The following is a 22086-nucleotide window of genomic DNA, read 5'->3' on the forward strand; positions in this document are numbered from 1 at the left end:
AAGAACATAAGAAATAGGAGCAGGAGTAGGCCATTTGGTCCCTCGAGCCTGCTCTGCCATTCAATAAGATCATAGCTGATCTGATCTTGGCCTCAACTCCACTCCCCTGCCATCTCCCCATAACCCTTGACTCCCTTACCTTTCAAAAATCTGTATCTCCAACTTAAATATAAATGACCCAGTCTCCACTGCTCTCTCGGGTAGAGAATTGCAAAGATTCACGACTCTCTGAAAGAAGAAATTCCTCCTCACTTCTGTTTTAAATGCGTGACCCCTTATTCTGAGACAATGGCCCCTAGTTCTAGACTCCCCCACGAAAGGAAACATCCTCTCTGCATCTACCCTGTCAAGCTTCCTTAGAATCTTGCATGTTTCAATAAGATCACCTCTCAGTCTTCTAAACTCCAATGAGTGTAGGCTCAATCTGCTCAACCTTTCTTCATATGACAACCTCTTCATCGCAGGAATCAACTTTGTGAACCTTCTCTGAACTGCTTCCAATGCAAGTATATCTCTTTGGAGCATAGGCAGGTACAGAGGAGTGAGAAGGTCGGGGCGGAAGAACGGCGAGTGTTTGTGGTGAGATGCGGTGAATGTTTATGGCGGAGGAGCGACAGATGAGGGTACGGGGCCCAGAAGAGCTGGGGCCCAGGGGCAGCACGGGCCAGTCCACACTGCGATATGTGTGCGTGCTAGGTCCGTGCAACAGAGCGGGTCTCCAGTCGTCTTGGTTAATCCTTGCCACTAGACCAAGACCTAGCTCTGTCAAGCCCGTGTGGTGGCTGGTGTGCAACGGTCACCACACGTTAAAAAAATTCACGCACAGGCATCTTCCACCCTCTCAATTGTGGTTCAGGACGGGAACATTGAGTCTTTCGTCGAAACACCTGTGAACTCGTGGAAGCAAGTCCTCCTCGTTCGAGGGACCGCCTATGATGATGTGGCTCGATGTCAAATTTTTAATACATAACACTCCTGTGAAGTGTCTTGGGATGTTTCACTATGTTAAAGGCGCAATATAAATTACAATGTTATTGCGTGACAACAAGATCGATGCAAAGAAGAGAAAGAGAATAGGAACATCATTTAAAGAGCTCTACTAATTTTATGACTATCTTAAGCTTCCTCAATACTTCAGCATGTGGGAAGTTATACATCCAGGTTTGATCCCTAGTTTTTGGTGGTTTCAGCTGGAAAGGAGTCAGCTGGAGTTGGCCTCAGCACCTGTGCGATGGAGAGGGTAAAATCAGCCATGGTTTCTGTCCCTGATTGCTATCTCGACCCCTGTTGTGACTCCACGTGCAGTCAGAGGAAAGGATTGAACTCAACTGTAATTTCTTTCTCCCTCCCCCACTCAGCATGAAGGTTCACATGAATAATAATCAGAGCACAAATAGCACCTATAGAGCTGTACCCCAGCAATGAAGCAATGTCTTCAAGAGAGGAGATGAGACGAAAATATTTCTTTCTGCATATGAGTAAAATATCTGCTGATTGACAGTCTCTAACGTTGCATTTCCTTTTAGGGATGTGAGGGAGCAACTTTTTTTAATTTTGCAGTTTGATGTGGGTAAATTGACAGTGTATTGCATTAGGGAGGTGGAAAAGAGATGATTCTGTGAAAAGGCATTGCATTGGGGGATAGGAGAGAGGCCATTTTGAACAGGCTTTGGTAATTGAGCATTTTTGAGTTGTTTGCTTTGAACCTTTCACAAGTCTGCTGATAACGACGGAGTTTTAACTTGTTATCTGGTGTTTTGTCGATTCAGTTGCAGAATGAGGAAGAGCCATTGGAGGTGTCAGAATCTGGGGCTGAGGCTGCTCCACCACCATACAGCAGCATCGCAGTAGAAAGTGCAGGTATGTAGAACTGTGCAGCAACTGGAAGGAAAATATTTACTTCAAAAAGGTACATTTATCACATGTTCCCTGATGGTTTTGCAGGATGGATGTATGTAGTCGCTCACCAGCTTCTCAGAGATTCTGAATGATGGGGGAAAAAAGTTTTAATTTCAATTTTGGAAAATATTTTATCAAACTAAATTGGGAATTAGTCAAGAATTTGTTGTTGAGGTTTTTTTAAAACTTCTCCTTTCTCTCCTACACACCTAACCCACCAACCACTTGAGGAGACAGGGGCTTGCGTTAGAGTCTTGTCTTTCAAAAATCCTTGTTGTCTGCAAATTCCCGCTAAACTGCAGTCCACCCAACGTGCATCCATGTTAACTGATAATGTAAATGGTTCTCTCTCCCCTTGGGTACTGGTCCCCCCTGCCTTTCAAACTCACCATCACCATCCTCCTCAACAAGCCCAACTGTAACCCCTCCATCCTTGCAAAACTACTTCACCATGAAAATGTGTTTGTCTCAAATCCATGTCCATTTTTCCTGTAACTCCTTAATTGCATCTCTTTAATCAGATTCATTCCCTTTTACAGCAGTGAAACTGCCCTAATCAAAGTCACAAATGACATCTGTGACTGTGACCATAGTGCATTATCCCTCCTCGTCGTCCTTGACCATTCTGTAGCCTTGACACAGTCGATCACACCAATCTCCTTTAATACCTCTCCTCAACTGCCTTAACTTGGTTCTAATCTTGCCTATCCAAATGTAACCAGATCTTCTCTGGCAATGGTTTCTCTTCTCACTTCCAAGCCATCACCTCCAGAGTCTACCAAAGATCCATCCTAGTCCTCGTCATCTATGTGCTGCCTTTTGGTGACATCATCCACAGACACTGAATCAGCTCCCCATATGTGCACTGACGACACCCAACTTTACCTCTCCACCACCTCTTTTGACCTCTCCACTGCCTCTGTGTTGTTAGACTGTTTGTCTGACGTCCAGCCTAGGATGAGTTGCGGTTTCCTCATGTTAAACATTGGGAACACCAAAGAAATTGCCATCAATTCCATACCACTCCTGGACAGTGCCTTAGACTGAAACAGACTGTTTGCAACATCAGTCCTATTCGACTCCAAGCTGAGGTTCTGATCCCATATCCCCTCCTTCTCAAAGACTGCCTACTTTCACCTCTAACATTACACACCTCTGATTTGCTGCTGAAACTCCAAAAATGTCTTTGTCACCTCAAGATTTTACTATTCCAATTCTCTCCTGGTTGCCTCCCATCCTCTACCTCCATAAACCATTTCATCCATAACTCTGCTGCCCATATGCTATCCCACTCCAAGTACTGCTAACCTATCGTGTATGTCCTACAATGGCTCTCTCCCAATGCCTCCAATTCAAAATTCTTATCCTCGTGTTTTAAGCCTATCATAGCCTTTCCTTTCCCTATCTATCTGACCTCCAGCCTGAATACCCCCTCCCCAACAGCTACCCCAGATCTCTCCAGTCCTGCAACTCTGGCCTTTTGTGGAGTCATCCTTCCTCCACCTCAACAGTGGCAGCCGTGCCTTCAGCTGCCTTTGCCTAAGCCTCCCCAGCTTCATTTCCTCCTTTCAAACCGTCCAACGTTACTGACGAAGGTTTGGTCACCCCATCAGTTTGCTTTGCAAGTAGCTGATACCTGTAATACACTTCGATTTTCTTCTTGCCTGAGAAGTATTACCTGTGCAGCTGTTGCTCATGTTTTGGTTTCAATTGCAATAGTGTGAGATTTATTTTTATATATGGTGCATGATAATTTTTCTCTAAGTTAACACTTGCTCTAGCAGGGTAAATCCTTCAGCAATTATTTTTCTGCATTCGGAGTTCGGTATTTGGTTTATTTTTGGTGTACTCTGGATAGATGTGCCTCATACTGGTGTTTCCTGTACATGTAATGCCATTTGCAGAGAGAATACTCTACACTACATGCCTTTTGCACTCCTTTGTCAAAAGAGTTAATGCCGTTTCATCGCAACTTTTCCAGCAAAAAAAAGTTGAATACCTGGACAATGAAACTGGATAGGAAACATTCAGGAAAGAAGAAAAAGGCTTTGATAAGTCAGGATAACTACATTTCAGAGAAGAAGATTAATGGAGAGGGTATTATTTGCTTGTCTGGACTAAGCTCCCATCCAGTGTTATCTTAGACTTTGCAGCATTTATTTGAGAAACCTATTTATTGAAGCAGTCAGTTATTGAGTAAACACTTGTTTCTGCCCAAAATACACACAGCGCTTAACATGGTAACTTTGTAATTGACAATAAAGGAAGTGGAAAATGGTTAGCGCATTTTTGGCCGATTTAAATGTGGCTGTCATAAGTGGCGGGCACTGTATATTTTAAATACATTTTGTATTCATCAAGATGAAAAATGTTGTTTGTGCTGAGAATAGAGCATTTGTTCTCTTGGCGTCTAGTGTTAGCAACAAAGATTTCTGATTTGAGTATAGAAGTGTCCAGAAGCACAGCAAAGCTCCCTGTATTCTGTTCCATTCTTTCCTCTTTCCTCCCACCTCTTCCCACTGCCGCCATTTCAAACCATCGTTGACAACTTGCTAATTAAAACTCTTCGTGAAATCAAAATTGTTACATAACTAGATATGAGAAATAACATCCAGGTATACAACTGGAGTATGCCTTTGTATCACTTGAGTAAGCTGTGTGTATGCTCTTTGAGATTTAACATTGAGACATGTATTTTTTTTTAAATGCTTTCCCTATGCCTTGGTTGCATTAGGATTACAACAGTCCTGTTACAGAATTATGTAATGTTCTGTAATTGCATGCGATAATGTCAGTAATTAACTCAATATAATGCTGCCTCCCAGAGGGCCATTGCATAAACAAGATTTGTTAAAATTGAATTGTCAGTCAAAACAGTTGCACATTACATATACAGGTATCAGCAATTTGAGGCGGCAATGCAATTGGTTAAATACTTAGAAATCTCCCCCCTCTCTATGGTTCTCTGTGTTCTAATTGCTGCAGTAAGAGCCAAATGCAGATAAGCTGAAGACAGCATTTTCCCAATAAATATTATGAGGTTAATGGTGCTGGTAAGAAGTAGTGGTTTTGAAAAGCAGTAACATTTCAAATAGGTTTAGGGCCAAATAATTGCTCTACTGAACAATGGCATGATGTTTGGTAGAAAATTATTTGCAGAATGACTTTGCTGTCTCTTTTGGCTAATAGTGGGGGCATTTTATAATCATATTCATTCTACTTCTTTCAGCCTCACAGAATAAGACAATTTCGCACATTGGTACCGAATTGCTCAGTAAAATGTAGAAAATAGTTCCATGGGACTTTTAATAGACATCAATTTAAAACTACTTCTGAGCTTTGTGTTGCACCAACCAATTTTTGACTATCCTGCACTGAACCTAGTATGGTAATTATTTTTGTTAACTTGCGTAGACACAGTTTCCTATGCCAAGGATAATTTGAAATGTTATAAATTAAAGATGAGATGTGTAAAGGATTTAGGGTCTTATTGTATATGCAAGAGCATGAGCAATAAACTGTTGCTGAAATGATTTATATTGCATTTGATCCAATCAGTTTTCTAAGTGTACTTTCCTTCGTCATAGGGAAGCTTTAAAACATTTCTTTTCCCCCTCTCCCAACTCTACGCCCCACACCCCCCCCCCCCCCCCCCCCGCCCTGGCCAAAACTGAGCTTGTGGTTTATAACGTAACATAGCTTGTGCTGTCAAATAAATAATTATTTTAAGATCATACCACTTTTATAGTAAATGCCAACAAAATCTCCAATGTTTGGTAGTTTACAGTCATTTTAAATGAGAAACGTTTGTTTTGTTTTTATTTTCAACCATGTTTCTCTCCTCCTCTCCTGAAGTCAGCAACTTGTGCTGGGACTCAGTTCCATATGTAACTGCAGCCCTCCAATACTTTACTCATGGCCATTCACCACGAGTCGAGGCAGCAAATGTCAGCAGTCTATTCACATGGGTAGGGCTTTGCAGGCAAGTCTAAACCTGGACTCATCAACCATCCAGACACTTGCACTTTGCAGCGGGAGACACTGGATATAATGACGAGTACTGAAATCCCTGCTGATTTTCCTTCCTACTCATTCCAAAGCCTGGGGATGCTGAGACCATTTTTAGTGCTCTTACTGACTGGGTGCGATCATGAACTCAGCACAGAACAACGATCAGATCAGTTTGAATAATTTTGTACTGCACTAGACAGTGCATTTACCCACAGAACTACCAGGAAACCTGTCAAAATATTAAATTTTTGGAGCATATGAAGGAAAGAGCAGTAACTTGTTTTAACATGTACCACTACCGTGCTCCGATGAGCTGGGAACTGTAACGCTAGTGAAATTATTGAGATATGGGCCTCACTATGAATTAAGTGGCTATTTGCCTCGAGTATTTGCCACTAACTTTACAAAATTTGGAAGCGAATCACTGTTTTCAAGTGGCTTCCCTTCAGACCTGATTGGCCCAGAATATTACTTGGGCACCTTGGTAACAATTTAGGGATCTGGTAGTGCAGTGGTTATGTAACTGAATAGTCATCCAGAGGTAAAAACAGAAAATGATGGAAATACTCAGCAGGTGAGGCAACATCTGTGGAGAGAAATACAAGGTTAATATTTTCAGGTTGATGACCTTTTGACATGATCTGCTGAGTATTTCCAGCATTTTCAGTTTTTATTTCAGATTTCCAGCATCCGCATTATTTTGCTTTTGTATCTGTAATGCAGAGGTCTGCACTAATAATCCAAGAAGGTGTGCACAAACCCCACGGTGGCAGTTTGAGTATTTGAATTCAGTATAGTTAAAATAAAAATCTGGAAATAAAAATGGGTATCAATAAAGGCGACCATGATGCTGTTGGATTGTCGTAAGCAACCATAAGAACATATAAGAACATAAGAATTAGGAACAGGAGTAGGCCATCTAGCCCCTCGAGCCTGCTCCGCCATTCAACAAGATCATGGCTGATCTGGCCGTGGACTCAGCTCCACTTACCCGCCCGCTCCCCATAATCCTTAATTCCCTTATAACCAATTCCCTTATAACCAACTAATACCTTTTAGGGAAGGAAACCTGCTGTCCTTACCTGGTCTGGCCTATATGCACCTCCACTCCAACACCAATGTGGTTGACACTTAACTGGCCTCTGAAGTTCCCAAGCATGCCAGCCAGTTGTATCAAATTGCTGCAAAGACCACCCACCACGAACTTCTCGGGGCAACTAGGGATGGGCAATAAATGCCGGCTTGCCCAGTGACACCCACATCCAGAGATTGAATAAAAAATTATCAATAGAAACTGGTTTAGTAGAAGCTAGCACTGGCTCGAACATTCATTCAAGCTTGAACTTCTGAAGGTGTCAACCCTGGAGTTTTGATCATGCTGTCAGTATGTATAACATTGGCAATACCAGTTAATTTCTCATTGGGCTGGCAAGATCTGTGGTTACCAACAGAAAGTAATTGTTGAAGCCAGATTGCTGCATCGGGGAGGAAGAGAAGTTGTAGTTTTTGCTTGATAAGAAAACTGCTGAAGAGGCTGGCTGGCAGAGTCCCTTAACACTGATGAAGGTTTCAATGTGACGGGAATTTACAGCATTATTCGAGCCAAGAAAGCAACAAACTTAGATGCTGAGCGTAAACCAGTGGAAAGATGGGATTTATTTAAAGACAATGTAAAATGGGGTCCTCTGACTTTGTAGTGATCAGTCTCGAGTTTATATCTTTGCTTTCAATGAAGTAAATACAAATTAAAGTAGGGATCATCATCGGAATCGAGGAAGACTTGCTTCCACCCTAAAAATGAGTCCTTAAGTGGCTAATCAGTCCAATATGAGAACCACAGTCTCTGTCACAGGTGGGACAGATATTTTTTGAGGGAAAGGTTGGGTGGGATTGGTTTGTCGCACGCTAGGATTTTAAAGAGTGACTTTTGTAACTTGATTGGCGACTGAAATGAAATTAATGTGTTTAAATGGAGAGAGGCAACACTGCTGGTTTTATTTTTGTGCAATGCAAATGACTGAGAAAATATGTAATGGCTGATGAATACTTCAGAATGTTTCATTGTGCATTTGATTAGCTGCCCAAAAGATTTTTATGGATGTTCCAGTTTGTGATGTGACCCGATAGAGAATTGATCATTACATCGTGTGAATGTTATATAATGGTTTAAAAGGACAAAAAATATAAACAAGAAATCTGAAATAAAAACACAAAGCTGGAGATGCATAGCATCTGAGACAATGAGGCCCTTCATCAGAGTAATATAGTCAGGGTGGAGGAGTTCCTTTATACAAGAACACAAGAAATAGGAGCAGGAGTAGGCCACCTGGCCCCTCGAGCCTGCTCGCCATTTAATAAGATTATGGCTGACCTGATCATGGACTCAGTTCCACTTCCCTGCCCGCTCCCCATAACCTTTTATTCCTTTATCGCTCAAAAATCTGTCTATCTCCGCCTTAAATATATTCAAATGACCTATCCTCCACAGCTCTCTGGGGCAGAGAATTCCATAGATTTACAGCCCTCCGAGAAGAACTTCCTCTTCATCTCAGTTTTAAATGGGTGCCCCCTTATTCTGAGACCATGCCCCCTAGTTTTAGTTTCCCCTATGTGGAAATATACTCTCTGCATCCACTTGTCGAGCCCCCTCATTATCTTATATTGCAATAAGATGACCTCTCATTCTTCTCAACTCCAATGAATATGATCCCAACCTATTCAACCTATCTTCATAAGTCAACCCCCTCATCTCTGGAATCAACCTAGTTAACCTTCTCTGAACAGCCTCCAATGCATATCCTTCCTTAAATACAGAGACCAAAACTGTACGCAGTACTCCAGGTGTGGCTTCACCAATACCCTGTACAGTTGTAGCAGGACTTCTCTGCTTTTATACTCTCTCCCTCTTGCAATAAAGGCCAACATTCCATTTGCCTTCCTGATTACTTGCTGTACCTGCATACTAACTTTTTGTATTTCATGTACAAGGACCCCCAGGTCCTTCTGTACTGAAGTACTTTGCAATTTTTCTCCATTTAAATTATAACTTGCTTTTCTATTTTTTTCTTCCAAAATGGATAAGCTCACATTTTTCTACATTATACTCCATCTGCCAAATTTCTGGCCACTTACTTAGCCTGTCTATATCCCTTTGCAGATTTTTTGTGTCCTCCTCACAATTTGCTTTCTCACGCATCTTTGTATCATCAGTAAACTTGGCTACATTACATTCGGTTTCTTATGGGACTGACCAAAACAGAGGAAAGAACAGGTGGAAGTCAAAGTCAGTTCGCTATGTTGCGAAGAATAGCAGTAAGCCTGGGGATTGGGAGAGCTTTAGAAACCAGTAAAGGATGATCAAAAAATGGATAAAAAAGAGAAAATAGAATACGAGAATAAGGAATATAAAAATAGATTGCAAGAGTTTCAAGTATATAAAAAGGAAGAGTAGCAAAAGTAAGCATTGGTCCCTTAGAGGCTGAGACTGAAAAAATTATAATGAGGAATAAGGAAATGACAGAGACTTTGAATAAATATTTTGTATCTGTCTTCATTGTAGACGACACAAAAAGTATACCAAAAATAGTGAGGAACCAAGGCGCAAATGACCGTGGGGAACCTAAAGTAATTAAGATCAGTAGAGACAAAGTACTTGAGAAACTAATGGACTAAAAAGTATATAAAAAGGAAAAGAGTGGCTAGAGTAAATGTTGGTCCCTTGGAGGACGAGACCAGGGAATGAGTAATGGGGAATATGGAAATGGCAGAAACTCTGAACAAGTATTTTGTATCAGTCTTTACGGTAGAGGACACTAATAATATTCCAACAGTGGATAGTCAGGGGGCTATAGGGGGGGTGGGGGAGGAACTTAACACAATCACAATCACGAAGGAGGTGGTACTCAGTAAGATAATGGGACTAAAGGTGGATAAATCCCCTGGACCTAATGGCTTGCATCCTGGGGTCTTAAGAGAAGTAGCGGCAGGGATAGTGGATGCATTGGTTGTAATTTACCAAACTTTCCTGGATTCTGGGGAGGTCCCAGCAGATTAGAAAACTGCAAATGTAACGCCCCTATTTAAAAAAGGAGACAGACAAAAAGCAGGAAACTATAGACCAGTTAGCCAAACATCTGTGGTTGGGAAGATGTTGGAGTTCATTATTAAAGAAGCAGTAGCCGGACATTTGGAAAAGCAAAATTTGGTCAGGCTGAGTCAGCATGGATTTATGAAAAGGGAAGTCACGCTTGACAAATTTGCTAGAATTCTTTGAGGATGCAACAAACAGGGTGGATACAGGGGAACCAGTGGATGTAGTGTATTTGGACTTCCAGAAGGCATTTGACAAGGTGCCACATAAAAGGTTACTACACAAGATAAAAGTTCACTGGGTTGAGGGTAATATATTAGCATGGATAGAGGATTGGCTAACAATAGAAAACCGAGAGTAGGGATAAATGGTTCATTCTCTGGTTGGCAATCAGTAACCAGTGGGGTGCTGCAGGGATCAGTGCTGGGACCCCAACTATTTACAATCTATATCAACGACTTGGAGGATGGGACTGAGTGTAACGTAGCCAAGTTTGCCGATGATACAAAGATGGGAGGAAAAGCAATGTGTGAGGAGGAAACACAAAATCTGCAAAAGGACATGGACAGGCTCAGTGAGTGGGCAAAAATTTGGCAGACGGAGTATAATGTTGGAAAGTGAGGTCATGCACTTTGATAGAAAAAAATCAAAGAGCAAGTTATTATTTAAATGTAGAAGGATTGCAAAGTGCTGCAGTACAGCGGGACCTGGGGGTACTTGTGCATGAAACACAAAAGTTTAGTATGCAATTACAGCAAGTGATAAGGAAGGCCAATGGAATCTTGGCCTTTACTGCAAAGGGGATGGAGTATAAAAGCAGGGAATTCTTGCTACAGTTGTACAGGGTATTGGTGAGGCCACATCTGGAATACTGCATGCAGTTTTGGTTTCCATATTTACGAAAGGATATACTTGCTTTGGAGGTAGTTCAAAGAAGGTTCACAAGGTTGATCCCAGAGATGAGGGGGTTGACTTATGAGGAAAGGTTGAGTAGGTTGGGCCTCTACTCATTGGAGTAGAGGTGATCTTATCGAAACGTATAAGATTATGAGGGGGCTTGACAAGGTGGATGCAGAGAGGATGTTTCCACTGATGGGGGAGACTCGAACTAGAGGGCATGATCTGAGCATAAGGGGCCGTCCATTTAAAACTGAGATGAGGAGAAATGTCTTCTGAGGGTTGTGGATCTGTGGAATTTGCTGCCTCAGAGAGTTATGGAAGCTGGAACATTGAATAAGTTTAAGACAGAAATAGACAGTTTCTCAAGCGATAAGGGAATAAGAGGTTATGGAGAGTGGGCAGGGAAATGGACCCGAGTCCATGATCGGATCAACCATGATCGTATTAAATGGCGGAGTAGGCTTGAAAGGCTGTATGGCCTTCTCCTGCTTCTGTTTCTGACTGCCTACATTCTAGGGTTCTAAAAGAGGTGGCTGCAGAGATTGTGGATGCATTGGTTGTGATCTTCCAAAATTCTGTAGATTCTAGAATCGTCCCAGCAGATTGGAAGGTAGCAAATGGAACTCCTCTATTCAAGAAAGGAGGTGGAGAGAAAGCACGGAACTGCCGGCCAGTTAGCCTGATATCAGTTGTTGGGAAATTGCTGGAAGCCATTATTAAGGAAGTAGCAACAGAGGATTTGGAAAATCAGAATGGACCTCAAACTGCAGTCGGAGGCTTCCCACGGGTGAATGTCTCGGATCCGTAAGCAAAGTATGCACCTACCTGGTGCCTCTGTATCTTCGGACACTTGCGGTCCTGGGCCTGCAGACATGCGCTCGCATAAAGGCCCACGTATCCCAGGGCGCATGCAGTTTGCAAGTATCCCTGGGATCACGTGGGCCAGCCCAACCAATCAAAACTGGAGATTCCCATTATGCTTATGGAGATTGAATTTACATATGGAATCCCCATAAGCGTAATAGGAATCACATAAAAACACCCTTTCACACATCCTAAATAAAATAAATCGCCACATGTTTAAAATTAATAAAAAATACAGTTTAATTAAATATTTAAAACAAAAATTGAATTCATTGAAAAATAAATGTGAACAATTTTAAAGGGGCCAAAAATAACCTACACTGATTTTAAAGATTTTGAAATGTTAAAATATATATTTTTTTACATCACTTAAATATTTATTTTCACCCTATGCCTGCTTTTACTAGGCGTAAGGGATTCATGGACATTCGCTGGGCAGTAGTTAGGCAAATGGCCGAACTCTCCACCAGCGAATGTCCATTTCCTGCACGAGCGGATGATCTGTCTAGCTGAAACTTTTTGCGCAGCGCGTGCTGAAACCCAGAACTTGCGGAGTGCTTACAGCAACGAAAACGGTCATTGACCCCGTAAAATACGGACCAATGTGATTAGGCAGACTCAGCATGGTTTTATGAAAGGGAAATCGTGGCTTACTACTGCTCCTAATTCTCATGTTATGTACATTCCATTGATTGCCTTTTTGTTCATTTGTTCTTCAGTTCAGATTGGTATTGGGGAAAGTCTGTTGGATGTGATGTAATGAGATCATTTCACCTGAAAGCACACAGCATACATAGATTAGAGTTTTTTTTAATAGCTTTTACACTGGGAGGTAGGACGCTGTTACAAACTTTGGGGGCGATTGGGTTGCATTGGATTTAGCAAGGATCATAGGCTGGGCTCCCTGGACAACATTCTGAAATTTCATACCAATTAAAATTTGCACAAGTCATGGTATTTTAAAAGCACATTTCATGTGTATAGCTGGACAGGGAGCAGCACAGATACAACAAACAGCAGGTGCAGGGCATATCTGGCCTTTGTGTACGTTAGGGCCTTTTCGTGCTCGCAGGGAGCACATAGGGTTACGATATTTTAGCCCTGATTCTCCAAGTATGGGATTGCAAAAAAAAAAGCAAGGCAAGTGTAAGTAATTTGGGACGTAACATATGGTAAGTGCAGCATGCTTGAGAGGAACAGGTGACTTTGGACTGATGGTGCCCAAAGCTTTCCACAACTCATGTCCAGGTCTGTTGTAGACTAATTGATAGAGTTTGATTGCTGCGATTATTCAACAGCAACATTATTTTATCAGGAGACTACCAGGATGGTAGAAGCGGAGCTAGATAGACCGTGGTCTTTTTTCACCTAGCAATTCCTGTGTTTCTAAATAAAAGAGTTTTATTTAGTTTACTTTGGATTTTCTGTCTGTCAAAGAGATGAACAATTACATCTTGGCTGGATACTGAGCCAAGTGAAAGTGTCTGAGATGTGCAAATGCTGCATTACAGGATTGTGATGGCATCTGTTCTTGATCTCCTCTGACACAGTGCAATGCCTTGTCCAGTAATGGAAATACAGAATTACAATTCATAACATTGCAAAGTGCTTGAAGCCATGTAGTAAAAATGGAAATTGTGAAATAAATACCAACAGCATTTTGTATGGCAATTTTTGAAAAATGTGAAGTTTTGATTGAATATAATGGATGTCTTGATATCGCCTGGTTTTGCTGTTTATGTATCTCTATCGATCGTCATTCACATCTAAAACTTGTCCTTTGTCCCTTTTTTGATTTGAAGTATTTTCACTGCACTATGCAGCACAATTCCATGGTTGATTTTAGATCTTAGCTGATCTTGAGTGAGTTGGTGGTAAGTTAATTACAATTCAGCTCCGCGCCCTTGGGCTAGGGAAGGGGAAAAATCAGACTGAACGTCGATTCCTAATTGTTATCCACTGACTCCTGCCGCAGGAATTTTTTTCTTGCGCACTGAACTCGTTAATTACAGCTGGGTATAATTTAATGGGTGGACCATCAGTACCTCACCAAAGTGCCCATACTTCAAGTGTGAGCCTAAACGGTCATCAGTCGTTGGACTATAGAAATATAGCCCAACGACTATAGAAAATAAAAGAAAGACTTGCATTTATTTAGCATCTTTCACAGCTACTGGACATCTGAATTAAGTACTTTTTAAAGTGTAATGTAGGAAACGTGGCAGCCAATTTGCACACAGCAAGCTCCCACCAACAGCATTGTGATAATGACCAGATTTAGTGATGTTGATTGAGGGGTAAATATTGACTTGGACACTGGGGATAACTCCCCTGCTCTTTGAAATAGTGGCCATGGGATCTTTCACATCCACCTGCGAAGGCAATGGGGCCTCAGTTTAACATCTCATCCATAAGATGGCACCTCTGAGTGCAGCACTCCCTCAGTACTGCCCTTGAGTGTCAGTCTATATATTTTTGCTCAAGTCTCTGGAGTGGGACTTGAACCCACAACCTTCTGAGTCGGAGGCAAGAGTGCTACCAGTTGAGCCACAGCTGATGAGCCCAATCCTTCCCTCACCCAGTGCCCATTCGCATGCACTTGCTGCAGGAGTCACTGGCCAATGATCAGGGGTAGGAGACCTGCCTGATTTGACCCTTTCCTAGTCCAGTGTGTTGAGGCTGATTGTAGTTTCCTGCTGCCACCCCAGCTGAGTTCAGCTAAATCAGCACAGACCAGGAACTGATCCTAGGATATTTCTGGTCTGTAGAACTCAACTACGCACTGCCTTTACCACAGAGCTATGCTGCAAAAGTTAAATATATTTGTCTAGACATCTGGAGAACAGGACCAAGCATGGCTGTGATGCTCATCATGGTCAAAAAGTCTGTTTATTCCTCTATCTGGCTCGTAAGTTAAGAGTAGTCACTTGGGTAAGTTACTGCAGAGCTGCTGCCTTCGTGAAATGATGTGCCAACAGGAGACACACAACAGCATATCTTATAGAATTATAGCCTCAGATCAGTCCATCAAATGTTTTTCTCTCTATAAGCCACCAAATCTAGTCCCACTCGCTTGCTAGTTCTCCATACTTAACCTCCCCTTAATTCATTTTTTGATTTAAAATTTGTCAACATGGAATTATGCTGGATAGTACAGTGAAAATTCTCGTCTGTCTTTGCCAATCAGTTCAAACTATTTTCATATTTTCTTTGTCATAATTCATAATTTGAGGATCCCTTGAGTCCAGTTTAAAAAGTCCTAACTTTTCAAATGTGTTTTATCTTGTAACGGTAACCCCTTATCTGGGGTAACATCATAGGCCTTGGTCGGTAAGAGAAGCTACCTCTGGAAAGACCATGGCTCACCTTTACCACAGTGTGGAGCTATGACACTTTGATGAGCAAAACCAACTCAGTGGTTCTGGTGACAAGTGATCAGTGTGTGGTAAACTCTGGAAGACCCCAGCCATCTGACTCACTGGGAAGTTCAGGATTGGCATTATTCTATATATCTAACACTGGAACATAACACCTGATCTGACTGTCGTGTGACAGGTTGTGGTAGGCACAGTGAATTTGATGGGTCTTGTTTACCTTGGCTGATATCCTAGGCGACTTGTGTATGCCCGATCGGACTCAGTTGGCAACAGTTTCAAACCAAGAAAGGTCATATTTGTGACCCTTGAGCGATTTAGAAAATGACTGTACCCTGACAACAGGAAGAACACCAAAGCTGCAACATTCAAATAGGTCTTCTCTCCACCTACCCCCACCATGTATTGAATGCTTTCAAAGTCTGCAGCATTGGTGCTCATCTGCTTCCTTAAGTACGCTTAAGATCTTTCACCAGCCAGAAGCAGACCCATTGCTAGAGTAGTTCCATGCGCTGGAGCAGATGGGAGAAGGTACAAACTTCGGAGTGTCTATTGACACCACTGGGTCAGCCAATGAGTTGGAGGCGGGGCGGGACTTACGGCATGACATGCAGCAAACAGTGTAATTTTAAAGTTTACAGAATCTATTTAAAAAGAGTCTACAAATTGCAGAAAACAGGACTCCTGCTTGACCTAAACTGCAGCAACTTCTCCCGATAAAAGCATGGTGAAAATGCAGTGAGTGGAGGTTAGTTACGTCCAAATGATGTGCTTCTAATCAATCCCAGGAATAGTGGTGTCACTGTATGCAGCCTAAACTGATGGGAGTAACAAGCACTTGTGGAAGTGATAATTTACTATGTGGTCACCCAGCAGAAAATTCAAATGAAGCCTTTTCCATGTATTTTTATAGTAATTTCAGTATTTCATTGTCTCAATAAAATAAAAGCCATACCATAATGCTGTCAGAATTATTTAGAAACAACAGGCAGCCATAATTAAATCTCTACGATTTGTAACCTCACCATCAAAATCCTAAGTTAGATTCTCAGTCTTCAACTACTTTCCATTTCTATACATGTATATCAAAAAGCATCAATATTGCTTGAGCAGTAAACCTGCCTGTAGCTAGATTATCAGTATGAAAGGTTGATTGAAGATGACCTTCAACAAATTGATTCACATTGATAGTCAAAATGAACAGATATACAACAATCTTTTACCCAATTTCTGTGACCACCTTTAACAAGTCTTTTTTTTATAAATAGTGGGATTTTTTGTATCCCGTTTTCTAGGTATTCAAGACCTAAAATAACAATGCACATGTCTATCTCTAACCATCTGTGCAGAAGAGAATCATGACATGTATGTGATTCCATTTTATTTAGTTTCACATTCATTTTGTAGGAAATTCTCCACAAGCAGCAGAATCAGATTCCAAATTAACATCCAAAATCATTACTACAGGTACTTGGAGAAAGGGCAAAACATAATATATTATATTTCTACATGATATTGTTGAACCAGTGTCAATTTGTACTTGATTCATTATCTTCCTAGATCCCTCCTGGTCATTTGCCAGCAGCAGTAGAGAAAGTTTTTTAAAAAATGAGTCACCGCATACTTACATAACACAAAATGTATGTCACTGTTTGACTCCTCTAATATGTGGGTAGAAAACTAGATACAAGGATCACAGGTTAAGTAGTGTAGTTACCAACAGCATATGATGCTGTGGTTACGTGCTGTGTCTACTCCCACTTACTGTGCTCTGGGTGCATATTGAGTACTGAAATTCAAATTCTGTGGCTGAGCAGGAATCATAGAAATTTACAGCATGGAAAGAGGCCATTTCGGCCCATCGTGTCCGTGCCGGACGACAAAGAGCTATATAGCCTAATCCCACTTTCCAACTTTGGTCCGTAGCATTGTAGGCTACGGCACTTCAAGTGCACATGTAAGCACTTTTTAAATGTGGTGAGATTTTCCACCTCTACCACTCTTTCAGGCAGCGAGTTCCAGACCCCCACCACCCTCAGGGTGAAAACATTTCCTCTCAAATCCCCTCTAAACCTTCTACCAATTACTTTAAATCTACGCCCCCTGGTTGTTGACTGAAAAAACAGATCATGTACGTCTGGTCTATGGCATTTTCTACCACTGAATTGTTAGAGAAAGTGATAGAACTGGATGGAAGTTATTCTAATTGGATCTTAACCTTCATAAAGCGTAAGAAGTTCGTAACTGGTGGGCGAGTGCTAGTCACTGTGGTTCCGAGTGCAGGTTAAGTACTATACTTGTGATACAGTAGCTAGGGCTCCTCCTAGGTGGTATGATTAAGAAGTTTGCAGATACAAAAATTGGCTGTGTAGTTGATACTGAAAAAGAAAGCTGTAGACTGCAGGAAGATATCAATGAACTGGCCAGGTGGGCAGAACAATGGCAAATGGAATTCAGTGCAGACAAGTGTGAGGTAATGCCTCTACCCACTCTATCTAGGCCCCTCATAATTTTATACATCTCAATACGGTTTTCCCTCAGCCTTCTCTGTTCCAAAGAAAACAACCCAGCCTATCCAATCTTTCCTCATAGCTAAAATTCTCTAGTCCAGACAACATCCTCTTAAATCTCCTCTGTACCCTCTCTAAGCACATCTTTCCTGTAATGTGGTAACCAGAACTGCACGCAGTACTCTAGCTGTGGCCTAACTAGTGTTTTATACAGTTCAAGCATAACCTCCCTGCTCTTGTATTCTATGCCTTGGCTTGTAAAGGCAAGTATTCCGTATGCCGCCTTAAGCACCTTATTAACCTGGCCTGCTACCTTCAAGAATCTGTGGACATGCACTCCAAGGTCCCTTTATTCCTCTATACTTCAGTGTCCTGCACAGCACAGTGATATTAGCGTGAAAAAGTTCAAGTTTTCATCAGTTTTACTGATTGCCGGCTATGGGGAGTTCCACAGCGCAGCCTGTGTCGGAGCAGGGAATGACTGAACACAACGTCAGGATTTCCACCTTTAGATGCCTGTGCGCTAAATCCTGAAGTTATGGCTGATTTCAAATGGGCCATGACGGTAAACGCTGGCAGTTCGCCATCATTACTCACCGCAAAATCCACTGAAGCAGTATATTCTCCCTCTTTTTTTGCTGGAATCAAACAAATACTAATACGATACCATTTAATGTGTATTCCCTTGCCTTGTTAGCCCTCCCCAAATGCATTACCTCATAATTGTTTGGATTGAATTCCATTTGCCACTGTTCTGCCCACCTGGCCAGTTCATTGATATCTTCCTGCAGTCTGCAGCTTTCTTCTTCATCAACCACACAGCCGATTTTAGTATCATCTACAAACTTCTTAATCATACCTCCTAGGAGAAACCCTTAGCAACCGTATCACAAGTATAGTACTTAACCTGCACTCGGAACCACGGTGGCTAGCACTCGCCCACCAGCTACGAACTTCTTAAGCTTTATGAAGGTTAAGATCCAATTAGAGTAACTTCCATCCAATTCTATCACTTTCTCTAACAATTCAATGGTATAAAATGCCATAGATCAGATGTATATGATCTGTTTTTAGAGACAGCATACAAGAAAAAATGTCCAATAAATCAAAAGCATACAAAGGCCACTTGAGTACATTACTCCAGTATTTCAGCTCACCTGGCCTAACATCCAATGATGCCTTTGATTACACTACCTTACATGGGAGATTATTTACAATGTACATTAATGATTTAGATGAAGAAATTGAATGTAATATCTCCCAAGTTTGCAAATGACACTAAGCTGAGTGGCGGTGTGAGCTGTGATGAGGATGCCAAGAGGCTGCAGGGTGACTTGGACAGGTTAGGTGAGTGGGCAAATGCATGGCAGATGCAGTATAATGTAGATAAATTGAGGTTATCCACTTTGGTGGCAAACACAGGAAGGCAGAATATTATCTGATTAGTGACTGACAGATTAGGAAAAGGGGAGGTGCAACGAGACCTGGGTATCATTGAAAGTTGGCATGCAGGTACAGCAGGAGGTGAAGAAGGCAAATAGCATGTTGGCCTTCATAGCGAGAGGATTTGAGAATAGGAGCAGGGAGGTCTTACTGTAGTTGTACATGGCCTTGGTGAAGCCACACCTTGAATATTGTGTACAGTTTTGGTCTCCTAATCTGAGGAAGGATATTCTTGCTGTTGAGGGAGTGCAGCGAAGGTTTACCAGACTGATTCCCAGGATGGCAGGACTGACGCATGAAAAAAGACTGGATCGACTAGGCTTATATTTACTGGAATTTAAAAGAATGAGGGGGGATCTCATAGAAACATATAAAATTCTGACGGGATTGGATAGGTTAGATTGCAGGAAGAATGTTCCCGATGTTGGGGAAGTCCAGAACTAGGGGTCACAATCTAAGAATAAGGGGTAAGCCATTTAGGACCGAGATGAGGAAAAAGTTCTTCACTCAGAGAATTGCGAACCTGTGGAATTCTCTACCGCAGAAAGTTGTTGAGGCCAGTTCGTTAGATATATTCAGAAGGGAGTTAGATGTGGCCCTTACGGCTAAAGGGATCAAGGGGTATGGAGAGAAAGCAGGAAAGGGGTAATGAGGTGAATGATCAGCCATGATATTGAATGGTGGTGCAGGCTCGAAGGGCCGAATGGCCTACTCCTGCACCTATTTTCTATGTTTCTATTATCTCAGCTGTTTGACTAATTACATTTTTTCTAAGATCTATTTTGCTCATCAATAATTCAAATTTATGCCTTCTAGTTTTAGCCTGGTTGACAAAGTAATATAGGTTACTCTTAATTCTTAATTCAATTATTAGCACTAGATTCCCACTTTATGATTTACATTGAATAATTCAAATTTTTAAGTGCAGCACTAGCTGAATTGGATTGTATTCAGGGTTCACCTTATCTATACCATTTAATGCTTTATGCACCTCTAATGAGGTCACCCTTTAACCTTCAATAAACTAAAAGCTTAATTGCTTCTAATCTTTCCTCATTGCTCATCCGCTTTACACGTCATCATTCATTCTTCTCTGCCCTTTTTCCAGTGTGCTTCTCTGAAGTGCATTGACCAGAATTGCACAATTATTTTTTTTATTCATGGGATGTGGGTATCGCTAGCAACGCCAGCATTTATTGGCCATCTTTAATTGCCCTTGCGAAGGTGGTGGTGAGATTTTGACTTGGCGACGCTAAAATTATTCTCAATGAATTCTAACCAGAGCATTATAAAGTCTCCCCATGACCTCTTTTAGATTGATACTCTGCAGGTCTGGCTATTCTATTTGCATTTTGTTGTGTTTCGCACTATTGTCTTCACTTGAAAATGGCGTTTCTCTCTTCGCTTTCAAAAGTGTCACTTGTTTTTTCAAAACCTCACTGTCCATAACTTTGTTCCTCTCATTATATAGCTATGTTGCTGATTCTTCCTTCTAATACGCAATACGTAACATTTGTCAGTATTAAACTTAATTTGCTATTTTGCTGCGCAATTGCATAACATTTAAATCCTTCTGCAAAACCTTAACTGCATCCTCCATTCCCTTTGTGTGCTGTATATCGGTGTCGTCTGCAAATTTATAGGCTTACAATTAGTTTCTGCATCTAGATCTTTTAATATACACAAGAAACGAGGGTCTAAACATATAGCGGATAGGTACTCCATGCTGCAATGGCTACCCACTTCTTAGTTTAACACTGCAGCTCTGTCTGCTGTTTGCATTCAACCCTGGATTTCCATGGATTTTAATTTCAGTTGTAATCTTGTATGTGGGACTTTGTCGCAGACATTCTGGAAGTCCAAATGAATTGCATTATGGGGCTGCCAGTATCCATTTGAATTGTAGAATCTTCAAAGATTTTCATTTACGTAGCGCCTTTCACGACAGTGGGACATCCCAAAGCACTTTACAGCCAATTAAGTATTTTTGATGTGTAGTCACTGTTGTATTGTAGGGAAACAAAAAGAAGTGGGAGAATTTTGTCAAGCAGGATCTTCTCCTCTGACTGTTGCTTGTTAAGGTATCATTATGAAGACCCTTCTCCAACTTGTTTAACAGTGCATGAATCTTTCATGATTTTTGCCAATGCTCTGCAAATATTCTCCCCAAGTCCCCGTCAACAAGCTAGGATAGATGCAATCTGGCCCAGGGAATTTTACTTTTCAGTTCTTTTAAATCCTCACTGATTTTCAAAGCTCTTCGGTGTGAAGGTCATGAGGTCCTGTGTGTCAAGTTTGAAAAGCTTTTCGATTTTTTGGGGGATGCGTCTATTTGTACTGCTCTTGTCTCTCATTGGCTCTCCAATTTCACTGCACCTATTGCAGATTGGTCCCCTTTAGAGAAAAAGCCACACCCTGAATTTTCTGTGGAGTGTGTACTTGGAACCATTCAGCCCAAGTTCTGACTGACTTCGCAAATTGTGACTCAATCCATTTTGACTTTAGAAGCCACAGAGGATAAATCTCCCAAAAAGCCACGAAGTGCCAGCCGAAGTCCCTTGCCCCAGCGCAAGTGCATAACCTCTTTCCCCCGCCCCCCACCACAGATGGGGCATTGTGTGCAGATTGTTAGCCTGTCGTGACTTCTGGATTGGAAGAATCTCTCTCCCCTCTGATCCTCCTCCGTGTCTCTCTTTCTCTCTCCCTCCCCCTCTTCTCTCTTTTCTCTCTCCTTTCTCTTCCCCACCCCCCCTGCCCCCAGGCTCTCTCTTGCCGCCTCTTCTCTCTTCCCCCCCCCCCCCCCCCCAGTCGCTCTCTTCCACCCCACCCCCCAGACGCTCTCTTGCCGCCTCTTCTTCCCCACTCCCCCCCCCCCCCCCCCCCCCCACTCAGGCTCGCTCTCCCTGCCCCTCTTTCTCCCCCCCCCCCCCCCCCCCCCCCAGCTCGCTCTCGCCCGGTCGCTCAGAGGCTCGCGGAAGATCAGAAAGCCCGGTCA

General features: G+C 42.0%; 1 protein-coding gene across 1 annotated transcript in view; it reads left to right on the forward strand.

The window, feature by feature from the left end:
- Positions 1–22086, forward strand: part of LOC139262854 (NEDD4 family-interacting protein 1) — a 57633-nt gene that overhangs the window by 9566 nt on the left and 25981 nt on the right. The window contains exon 2 of the mRNA XM_070878062.1: positions 1770–1860. Coding sequence (XP_070734163.1) covers positions 1770–1860 — 91 coding nt within the window. The remainder of the gene's footprint in view (positions 1–1769; positions 1861–22086) is intronic.

This window comes from Pristiophorus japonicus, chromosome 4, assembly GCF_044704955.1.
Source record: "Pristiophorus japonicus isolate sPriJap1 chromosome 4, sPriJap1.hap1, whole genome shotgun sequence".
Lineage (NCBI taxonomy): Eukaryota > Metazoa > Chordata > Chondrichthyes > Pristiophoridae > Pristiophorus > Pristiophorus japonicus.